The 12375-nt window shown below is 41.5% G+C and overlaps 1 protein-coding gene across 1 annotated transcript in view; it reads right to left on the bottom strand.

The window, feature by feature from the left end:
* The window catches only part of KSR2 (kinase suppressor of ras 2), a 2560931-nt gene that overhangs the window by 1366482 nt on the left and 1182074 nt on the right, over positions 1-12375 (bottom strand). Inside the window, exon 6 of the mRNA XM_069619206.1 lies at positions 11482-11551. Within this exon, the coding sequence (XP_069475307.1) occupies positions 11482-11551 (70 nt within the window). The remainder of the gene's footprint in view (positions 1-11481; positions 11552-12375) is intronic.

Here is a 12375-nt window from a genome sequence, read left to right as displayed (position 1 = left end):
ATGTTCAGTGCACTGAAGTGCAAATTTCAACTACTTCCTACACTTATTTTAAAACAAAACCATTCCGGAACAATTTCCTTTTGAAATACAACGATAGAAATACTAAAAATTAATTTTAAGAAGAAGCAAAGCACCGCTCCCAACTGTTCCCACCCACTTCAACCACTGGTTTTAACTGATTTAATGAAAGTCTGATATTCGTCAGAAAAAATTGACAAAGGCGTCTGAAAAAAACAAAGCAAAAGACGGGTTAAGAGATCATGATGTTAATTTATTCAAAGGTGAAAGGAGAAGCTTAGTAGAAGAAGACTGACTGGATAAGTGTCTGGAAATATTTCGCCTTCACTCGTTTAAAGGAATGGGATTAGGAATAAAGGTGCAAAGAATGTGATGAATAATTAGCAGTACTTTTATCTTTTAGCCATCTATGTTCACTCCTACGAAGAAAAGTCCTTATGTGCTTTAAAGAATTAGAAACCAATTGTTATGGTGCTTTACCATTCAATTCAGAGTAAGGGCAGATAGGGGCATCAAAGGAACGAATATCCAAATGGAAACAATCAAAAATGGAATCAACGTTAAGAGAAAGGTCAGAAGAAACAGAATATTTACAAGGCATGGAGGGGATACATATGATAGGGCAAAAGAAAATGAGATTAGAAAGTGGTCAGCAGAAGGGATAATATGAGTCTGAATTGGATCCAAATTCAAAAGATACAGCCGAATTAAACACACAATTCAGAACCTTGCCTTAAAATGAGTAGATGGAGAAGGAACCAATGTAAGATTATAAACTTTAATCGAAAAACATCTAAGTGCAATGAGAAGACACCAGTTGTGGAATATGAATAACAAAGTCCCCAACAACAAAGTATGGAACAGCAAAAGAAAATCCCATGGATAGTATACAGTCAAATTCATCATAAAACGCACCAACAGCAAGTGAGGCAGGGGGATGGTAGTCCGTCAATATGGCCAATGGCAAAGGAACAGAGAAACAAAGAATATTTTATTCCAAAGAAAAGAATAGTGTAAAGGAAGGAAGGATCAAAGCAGTAATCCAACCAGGAACAAAGTAGCAACCAAGTAGTTAAGCAGTGATTGAAGGGATGCCACAATTCAGGGGCACTGCAGGAGCCGACTGGGTGGTGGAAAGGTGCATATCAGTGATGGCGAGCCAGAGAGACCATAGACAAAGAGGCACACATATAGGATACCAGAATAACAAAATGGGAAATGTTGATCAGGGGCAACGTGTTTGTCTTGGAAGCATAAAGTATCCACAATATTGGAACCTAGTTGGGGGATCTGGGACTCAAATCGTCCCTATCATCATATCACAATTTGATTTGAATCAATTCTATTCAAGTATTGTTTCTATTTATGGGGATTTTTATCCACACTTTCGGATTCCTGTTTTGCTTTATCCTTCAAGGTTTTGCACATGGTATGTTGTTTCCCAAATATACATTACATTTTTATTTCGTTTTTTTTTGGAATGCAACCATTTGAAAAATTAGAGGTGTTGATCTAACGTCTCTCAGCTGAAGAAAGGATTATATAAGTCGAGAGGCAAAACTCATGAATTTATTTCACAAGTAATATTTGTTAAAACACATCATTTGGAGTGTTGGACCAAGAATAGTCGAAGACAACTCCTATTTCTTTTGGTTCGGAGGTGTATTTCTTAGTGGGATCTCCGTTCCTAGGGTTTTCAAAAAATAATTATATACACAATCCCTTTATGGGATCAGAATTATGGCCTGATTTGGGGATATCTCTGATCCTTCGTTTTTACAATCAGGTGACATGGAAGCCGACCGGTTTCAGTGGTATTGAAGTTATTAAAACCACTTTCTTCAGGACTAAGGACCAACACCAATTAGTGTGTGGTCTAATTTCTTTTACTGGTTATGGTGAATCTCTTGTATTCAAAAAGGAGGTTGCCCTGTATTTGGAAGCGCAAAGAGTGGGAGGGAGAAAAGAAAAAAGGGAGAATGCCATTAGGGACATATCCCTCAAATAACCTCCGAGACATAAGATGTCATAATGTATACATCTTACCCATTACAGGTGAGACAACTCCCAAATGTCAAGGTCCTGGATTCAAGCTGGTTTAGTTATTTACAGTATCTCGAGTCCGTGATGATCACACATTCCTTGTTCACCTACAAAAGAAATGTGTTCTTTTAGATTTGGTGAATTGAGGTCTAACTTAAAGGATAACTATGTTTACATCTACGAACATTTTAAACAAACAATCCTTAAAAACTAGCTTTTTTCATTTTATAGGTCAACTCCTGAGGAGTTTTACCTATAGTGCACACAGGCCCAGTCGGATATCCCCACGTCACGTCCCCAGGCAGCAACCCATTTGGTCACTCAATGTTTTTAGTAGTAGCCCATGTGGTACTTGGGATCTACAGACTATACTTTCCAACGACAAACTATTGCATTGAAATAAAGTACACCTAATGCACTGGGGGGAGGGTGGGTGCTACACAAAGGATCTGCGTGCAGCCCATGGTCTAACACGGTAAGTGGAGACAGCCCAGAGCACAATTCACAACTTTGGCTGCTGGTGTCTCGATGCACATGACACGTGTATTTTTTGAGAAACAAGTGTTAAATTAAATGGAAGGGGGAGTGGCGCTTCCGCCTCAGATGTTGCTTACCTCCCGGTGGGTGAGAAGTACCCCTCGAGATTCTGCCCAAGTCCTATGTCGCTGCACAGAATGGCGTATATGCTGTGATGTATTTGGCGTTTCGTCCGTCATGTGACACTTTACGTGCAGACCATGATAAACACTAAAAAGGGACCAAAAAAGGGACCGCATGGATTGGCAGCCATATTGGTGTAGGGTGTTAATGATAAAGAGTGACAGACATGTCTAATCATGGAAAACCATAGATGCCGTCCTCGTATTTCGATATGTTAAGTGTAAACTGGAAGGTTGCAGAGGCTAATGCCAAATAGTATCCTAATGCCCGGGTGGTAATAGGGTCTTTTTGTCTATAGGTCTGAAAATTACTTCACATGATCCCAGTTAATCAGAAAAAAGGTTCGGAATGTAGCGTGTCTATAGCACAGTAGAATATTAGAGTAGACTTGCAATTTATACAGATTGTGAAATGAAAGCAGAAAATATATGCAGAAAATATACAGAAATATACAATGGATAGCCAGTAGTGCAGTTTGACAAATTACATAAACATGAAAAACATGAAAAACATGTGAATGATGGATAAAGGGTTGCAAGTGATTGCCAGCACATGGATTCATTTAGGCCCTCCACATCTGTTCTTAAACTTTATATCCACATTTGTTCACGTCTGAAGAGCAGGTTTTGAATGTTTCCTCCTCTCGTTGGTATCTTCACCTTTTCAAGGATTGTCCATTGCATGTCTTTGGGGCTGTGTATTTTTTCTAAGTAGCGTTCCACCATAGGTGCTGTAGTTTTTTTTGTTCGTATGCAGGAGCGATGCTCTGCCAGCCTCGTTCTGATCGGTCGGGTAGTCATCCCTACGTATCTAAGTGCACACAGACAGGTATCAGGTAAATTACATTTTTGGTGTTACAGTTGGTCATTTCTTTTTGTATCCATGGATGGTGCCATCAGATATCTATGGTTTTGGTTCTTGTAGTCCCAGGGCAAGCACTGCATGACCCACATGGGGTATGTCCTGTCGGTTTTTCATGATTCCAAAGTGTCTCATGAGGCAAACTTTTTTCTTTATAAGTTTTGACGAGGGAATCCCTCAAGTTCTTCTTTATTTTCATGGCAAAACGTGGAGTAGCCAAATTCGATTCCCCCACATTTAAAATGGGCCAGAGTCTTAAAACTTCTTATTTGAGTTTGTTAGTGAGCGGTGAGTACGTGAAGACCGCTGTGATTTTGTCCTCAGAGTTTTTTTGTTCAGCATGCTGATCTAGAGTGATGTCACGTGGAATGTTGCGTGCCCTCTTTCTCGCCTGTTGTATGGTTTTTCTGGGGTATCCTCTCTTTTTTAATTTGTTGGCCAAATGATCCGATTGTCTTTCAAAATCTAGGATGTTCGAGCAGTTCCTTCTGTATCTTAAAAATTGGCCGAAGGGCAGGTTGTTCTTCAGGCTTGCTGGGTGGAAACTCGAGAATGCTAACAAGGAGTTCCTATCGGTGGGTTTATTGAATACCATGGTGGTTATGATGTTGTTTTTAATTTCAAGTTGAAGATCTAAAAAATGTATCTCAGATTTGCTATGCGTCTCAGTAAACGTCACATGTCTATTTCGTTCATTGAGCCAGATCATGAATCTTGTTAGTTCTGGTTCAGTGCCTTTGAAAATCATAAGAACATTGTTGATGTAGCATGACCAGAGTTCTATGTGGGCTTTCCAAGGATTTGTGTCAGAGTAGATGGTGTCCTCCTCGAAGGCTGCTACATATAAATTAGCAAGGCTTGGCACAAAAGTTGCCCCCATGGCTGTGCCCGATGTTTGTTCAAAGTATGTTTGTTCATACAGAAAATAGTTCCTTGTGAGCGCTATTTCTGCCAACTGCATAATCAAAGTAACAGGGGTATCTAGGGGTGGGTCCAGATTTCTGAGGATATTCTCTACTACTTGGAACGTGGCCATTTGCAGGATTTGTGTGTATAATGACTCAATGTCTAGAGTGACAAGTAAATGGGTTTCGGGGTCAAAGTTCCGGTTCTTAAGGAGCAGTAGCGTCGCAGTGGTGTCCTTGAGATAGGAGCGCATTTTGTTCACTCTAGGTCTCAAAAAGAAGTCTACGAATTCAGAGAGTGGTTCCAGGACAGATCCTATGCCTGAAACTATAGGTCTTCCCAGGATAGGTGTTTTTTCCTTATATATTTTAGGTAAGGCATAGAATGCTGGTCTCCTCAGTGTTTTTGGAGATAAGAATTCATATTCTTTTAGGCTAATATGGCCTTCAGCAATCGCTTCCTCCGGAATGGGTAGGCTCAATCTCTGGATTTCCTCAGGAGGGTCTTTACCCAACTGTCTATAGCTAGTTCGATCTTCTAGTAGAGTTAGGACCATTTTGTTGTAATCCGTCACATCTTGTATTACAGTTGCTCCACCCTTGTCTGCTGGTTTTATTACAATCTGATCATTATCAAGAACCAAAACCATAGATATCGGATGGCACCATCCATGGATACAAAAAGAAATGACCAAATGTAACACCAAAAATGTAATTTACCTGATTAACTGTCCGTGTGCACTTAGATACGTAGGGATGATTACCCGACCGATCAGAACGAGGCTGACAGAGCATCGCTCCTGCATACTAACAAAAAAAACTACAGCACCTATGGTGGAACACTACTTAGAAAAAATGCACAGCCCCAAAGACATGCAATGGACAATCTTTGAAAAATACCAACGAGAGGAGGGAACATTCAAAACCTGCTCTTCAGACGTGAACAAATGTGGATATACATATTAAGAACAGATGTGGAGGGCCTGAATGAATCCATGTGCTGGCAATCACTTGCAACCCTTTAACCATCATTCACATTTTTTTCATGTTTTTCATGTTTATGTAATTTGTCAAACTGCACTACTGGCCAGCCATTGTATATTTTCTGTATATTTTCTGCATATATTCTCTGCTTTCATTTCACAATCTGTATAAGTTGCAAGTCTACTCTAATATTCTACTGTGCTATAGACACACTACATTCCTAACCTTTTTTCGGATTAACTGGGATCATGTGAAGTAATTTTCTGACCTATACACAACAAGACCCTATTACCACCCGGGCATTAGGATACTATTTGGCATTAGCCTCTGCAACCTTCGAGTTTACACTTAACATATCGAAATACCAGGACGGCATCTATGGTTTTTCATTATAAGACAGTTCTGTCGCTCTTTATCATTAACACCCTACACCAATATGGCTGCCAATCCATGCGGTCCCTTTTTTGGTCCCTTTTTAGTGTTTATCATGGTCCGCACGTAAAGTGTCACGTGACGGATGAAACGCCAAATACATCACAGCCTATACGCGGTTCTGTGCAGCGACATCGGACTTGGGCAGAATCTCGAGGGGTACTTCTCACTCACCGGGAGGTAAGCAACATCTGAGGCGGAAGCGCCACTCCCCCTTCCATTTAATTTAACACTCGTTTCTCAAAAAATACACATGTCATGTGCATCGAGACACCAGCAGCCACAGTTGTGATTTGTGCTCTGGGCTGTCTCCACTTACCGTATTAGACCATGGGCTGCATGCATATCCTTCATGTAGCACCCACCCACCCCCCAGTAAATTAGATGTACTTTATTTCTATGCAATAGTTTGGCGTGGGAAAGTATAGTCTGTAGATCCCAAGTACCACATGGGCTACTACTAAAAAACATTGAGTGACCAAATGGGTTGCTGCCTGGGGACGTGACGTGGGGCTATCCGACTGGGCCTGTGTGCACTATAGGTCAAACTCCTATAGTTGACCTATAAAATGAAAAAAGCTAGTTTTTAATGATTGTTTGTTTAAAATGTTCGTAGATGTAAACATGGTTATCCTTTAAGTTAGACCTCAATTCACCAAATCTAAAAGAACACATTTCTTTTGTAGGTGAACAAGGAATGTGTGATCATCACAGACTCGAGATACTGTAAATAACTAAACCAGCTCGAATCCAGGACCCTGACATTTGGGAGTTGTCTCACCTGTAATAGGTAAGATGTACACATTATGACCTCTTATGTCTCAGAGGTTATTTGCGGGATATGTCCCTAATGGCATTCTCCCTTTTTTCTTTTCTCCCTCCCACTCCTTGCTCTTCCAAATGCAGGGCAACCTCCTTTTTTAATACAAGAGATTCGCCATAACCAGTAGAAGAAATTAGACCACACACTAATTGGTGTTGGTCCTTAGCCCTGAAGTAAGTGGTTTTAATAACTTCAATACCACTGAAACCGGTCAGCTTCCATGTGACCTGCTTGGAAAAACTAAGGATCAGAGATATCCCCAAATCAGTCCATAATTCTGATCCCATAAAGGGATTGTGTATAGTTTTTTTTTTAAAACCCTAGGAACGGAGTTCACACTAAGAAATACACCTCCGAACCAAAAGAAATAGGAGTTGTCTTCGACTATTCTTGGTCCAATACTTCAAATGATCTTTTTTAACAAATATTACTTGTGAAATAAATTCATGAGTTTTGCCTCTCGACTTATATAATCCTTTCTTCAGCTGAGAGACGTTAGATCAACACCTCTAATTTTTTAAAAGGTTGCATTCCAAAAAAAACGAAATAAAAATGTAATGTTTATTTGGGAAACAACATACCATGTGCGAAACCTTGAAGGATAAAGCAAAACAGGAATCCAACACTGTGGATAAAAATCCCCATAAAAAGGAGCAATACTTGAATAGAATTGACTCAAATCAAATTGTGATATGGTGTCTTGGAAGCATGACAACGCATCCTGGGTTTGTGCTTAGATTATAAAAGAACAATTATAATAATAAAAAAGGAAGGTGGTAAAAACCCTCTCCGGGGTGAGATAGACTAGGAGAATGAGCAAAAAAGAGCATGATGGTATAAGAGCAGCCTGAGTGGCTGAATTGCCACGTTGCAGTAATACAAAAGAAATCCAAATTAAATAAAAATAAAAGATCTAAAACTAGGTTAGTTTCACTCACAAAAAGTTTTCCATAGAGCTAATTTAATAGGTGAAAGAAAAGAAAAAGAACCACAGAAAGTAGGATAAATAAGGTTACCTTGGGTGACACCACGAGATAAACCCTTAACTCTAGAATCATTGATATGAACAGGAATGTTCATAACACCAATACAAATAGAAACATGGGCAACTGCAGAAATGAAAACATCATATAAATTCATTGAATTGAACATGCATAACTAAGAAAGATAGTCAATTAAGTAGCTAGCCCTATTACCCTTTAACCGGCTTGAACAGGGGCAAGCAGTAAACAACAAAATCCTTGGAAAAGTCTTCCCTTAGAAATTGGATGTCTAGACGAGCATATATGCTCGATCTGTTGGCATTTCATACAACAAACAACGTGACTGGCAGTGAAGGGGTGGGGACACACAGCCACGATGTGTCGCAGCAGCGGATGAGAGCAGGCTTCTGCACCAGATCTGCAAGCTAGAGTCAAGGGTAAGTGGCGATGGTCCGCAACAGGCTAACACTGACCCGTTACACCAGTGGTCATGTGACTGGAAGTCTGGCTCAGGAAAAAGGGAAACACGTTTCAATTGCAGCTATGAACCTGATTTTCAGCATTAGAGTTTGTACACTATAAAATGACACAAACACCATTTAATTCCACAGATGCCACCATCCTCTGAGCTACATAAGCAAGTACATGGTGCCAAAGTCCGATTTCCACAATGTAGCTTTACAGCAGGAATTATATTGTTGCCTGACAACTATGTAAACGAGGTCCAACCCCAGTTTCATTGTATAAGTATAAAATGACCAATACGAGACCTCTCAAACTCGTCCTTGGCTTTTATTACACTTAAATTATAGGTTATGGTATCCTTGGTTTTCTGGTGCCTTTCCTTACTCTGCCTTCCATTTACCTGCTCGAAGTGTACGTGATGCTGCCTATTAATTTATAGCTTTTCCCATCTATACTTAAAAATACTTAGCATTTCCACTCCCCTAAAGTTACTAAATAGGTTTTATGGCCAGTTGGCCCATTGCATGCTTGAATCTCTATGCCTGAGTCTCCTAACCTCTTGCTCTCGCTATTTTTTGCCTAGTTGCCTACTTACCAACCTCCTGCAACAAATCCGTCCAGCCTGTCTTGCAATGAACGCACTGTTTTGTGCAATATTTGCGACAAATGTAGTGATACATTGTACCGTGGCAGAGAGAGTCACCATCCTAGAGTCTTCATTAAAGGTAAGGTGACAATCAGTGTTAACAGAATCCTGTGTAGTGCCCTTAGGGACCACTACAGACAATTAAGACTACAAGTGGTAAAGTTCACCTTTGGTACAAGCCCGTACTACTATGTTAAAGTGATAGCAGTAGCAGAGCAGCCAGGCTCATCTCAAGAGCATATGAGCAGTAGCAGAGATTACACAAAGGGACCACAATTACTGTGACTCAAGCAAACACTGAGTCAAGGTTTCAGGTAAAAAAATATAAGTACATTTATTTTTAAACCGTCTGTTATAAAACACAACAATTCTATAAATTCAAAACCACACCTAAAATACATTACAACCAACCAATTCTCTTGGTACAGAACAACTCACGGTACAAACCTTATGTTTTGGCGTACTGGTGTTGTGAAACAAAAGATGTTACCGAGAATACGTATGCGATCACTTTTTGACAGTTCGGTCTTACTAAAGATACGGGTATCCGCGGCAAAAAATGTTACCGGGGCAAAACACACTTAGCACCTGGGTTAACCAGAGAGAGTTGGGGACAAAAATCATAGGCAATACTTTGTCAAGGCAGACAGAATCAGAGAACACTCGCTGACAGAAATACAAAAGTCAATAGGCTGGAGCCAGTGTCAAGTGGAACCGGGTTCCTGTTGTCGAGGATCACACAGTCAGACAGTTCAAGATTGAACGTTGCCAGGAGTACTTGGATATTGTCAACAGAGGAAACAAAAGTTATAAGAGGGTAGTAAGACAAGGGCAAGCCTTGGAGGCACCCTAGTTCCTCAAAGCAGAACACAGTACCTTATTCAGTGAAGAAGCTGGTGCCACGGCAGTTGTTCCTGGTAGTTTCCTGCAGACCCACTGTTCCTGGAGCTTCGGTCACGGAGACGAGAAAGAGGATGTCTGGAGGGGTCTGCACCACTCAGGGATGAGGCCAGCAGCAGCGACGGTGAATAAAAGGTGCGCTCCTTTAAAACATGAGAGGCTCTTCAGATGGCTATCCGGACCACTACAGCAGGGTGCAGTGATTTTGACCACGAAGGGGATCCTCTGGCTGTGGGAGATGAGCTGGATGACCACACCAGGCTCAAGGGAAAAAGACTCCGGACTGGATCTTCTCTGGTCGTCGAAGGGTAGATAGTTCAGGACTGCAGCAGGGATTCACAGGGACGGGGTAGTTGCAGCAGCCATCATCTTCTCCACTTCTCTTCGGTTCCTTGCAGTTCCAGTGACGACTGACTTCCAGCCCAAGAGTCCTGCCTTTTATGCGAAAATCCCCCATTCACACAGCCTGGCTGTCAATCATGCAGCAGGGGGGTTGCCCGGCCGGGACAACCTCCTCAACCAATCATGGCAAAGTGTGACTTGGGTTTTCTAGGATACCCTGTGCAGGGGGTGACTACACCCCTCACTCACATTCAGCCCACCTAGACACCCAGGCGCCTAGAGGAGGGCTTCTTGGCAGAAGCCCACCAAAAGACGGTGAACAAAGAAGGCCAACCTGGTTGGCCGCGCAAAGTAAAGCAAAAGAAGGACTGTAACAAAAAGAAATGGCGACTAAACCCAACCAGAGCAAAAAGAAAGTTTTTGGTCAAGCGGGTTTATGTTTGAGGCTACTATAATAGCCTAAAACAATACCACGTTTATATAGTATAATCGCGGTAGAAAAGTTAGGGTAGATATCACTGCCACCAGCCAAATCTAAATGTTAAAAGAGCAAAACAAAGCTCAGAGAGGCACAGACAACAAGGGGTAGGATTTAACCCTTTCCAGTCCTCCATGTATGATGGGTTGTACGGGGTCTGTAGTTTTTAAAGTGACTATGTAAAGTAAATGGCAACTTTACCTGTTTCTGGGGGACATTAGTTAGCCCCAGAAAAAGGAGTCATTGGGAAGCCTTAGAGGCAACCCTGTGTTACCGCACTGAAGGTGCTGTGTAACACACACAACAGGTTTGGGCTCCTGGAGTGGTGTGCTCCAGAGTCCAAGACCACACAACAGTAGAAATGCACATGACAAAACACAGGTAAGAGTGGGGGAAAGCGTCACACTCTAACCAAGTGAAAAAAATAAACTCCAGAAATCCAGCAAAGCTGCTGAGGGACTCACTAGGTAAGGGAAATTAGCCATCCAATGAGAATTCTCCCGAACAATCAGCCATGTTTTAGTGACTTTATAAAGCCTGAAAACACAGGGACTAACGATCATTTCAAAATGTTGTATAATTGCATTGGTGATGGATTATCTCAATTTTAGGCACTATGTATGCATCCAAGGCCTTCCTAATCTACATAACCATTATTGTCTATCTTTCCAAGTAAGCACTACTGCAGCCCACTTTGTGTTGTATCACAGATTAATGAGTCTAACTGGGATTTTGAAAGAGCTGCTTCTCCAGTAGTTGATTAGACATGTGAAAAGTCATGCATTAGCTCTACACTGGTGTGAAAACAGGGTGAGGACGATTAAAAGAAAACAATCAAAACATGTTAGGTGGTTATTTTCACATAGAAATACATTAGGTGCCGTTAAATCCACCATGTTATGCATACAAATGTTTTTAATAGATTTTGGAACACTGATTACCTGTGTTTTATAGAATTTCCCAAATCTCTCCTTGGAATCTGTGGGGACCAACGAGGCACTGACAGTGTGTCTGCAAGAAAATAGAAATTAACAAGTCAGGGGTACTGTAAAAAAAGAGGTGAAAAGGCAAAGCACAAATCAGAGAAACCATACACAGTTATGATACTGTTGGAATAGAGTGGGTGATTCAGTAGTGGAAATCACAGAGCTTGTGAGGGAAAACACTTTTCAGCAACAAAGTAATCCGAGATTGAAGGGATGCCACAATTCAGGGGCACTACAGTAGCAGATGCGGTGTTGGAAAGGTGCACATCAGTGATGGTGAGCCAGAGAGACCAGTGGACAAAGAGGCACACAGAAACGATACCAGAATAACACAATGGGAAATGTAAAGGTGCAAATAAGGAAGATTGAAACAAACATGCAATGTGTGATGAAGTCCCGTGCCTGGTTCTGGGGACAGCAAAGGTAGTGACTCGGTGGGATGAGTGACACCCAGAGCTTGTAGATTTTGGGACCGGAGGCGGTATCGAGAGGATCCCCTTTTCAACTCAACTTGGTCACACTCACATGGCAGAAGACAATCCTAGCTTTGCACCACTGACAGCCCTTCATGGTCCCGGCTTAGTCCACCCCACTAGGCCAATATGGCATGCCAGTACTATAAGCTTGGCTACTGCCCAAACCGCTTATGAGGCCCTGCAGAGTAATGCTGGCGCCCCCTCCCTATACTGGGCTCAAAGCACTCCATAAGCAGACCCCAAACTCCCAAGCAGTAAAAGAAAGCGTTCCCTTTAAGGGGAAGGTTTGCCCTGCACTAGACGATAGTAGCAAGTGTTTGGATATCGTTACTGCGTCTCAAGATACATTGAAGTACTCTTTTCAGTGGGTTCA

This window comes from Ambystoma mexicanum, chromosome 10, assembly GCF_040938575.1.
Source record: "Ambystoma mexicanum isolate Mex_15411 chromosome 10, UKY_AmexF1_1, whole genome shotgun sequence".
NCBI lineage: Eukaryota > Metazoa > Chordata > Amphibia > Caudata > Ambystomatidae > Ambystoma > Ambystoma mexicanum.
Note: the sequence above shows the minus strand (reverse complement) of the source record. Positions and strands in the feature narration are given on the sequence as shown.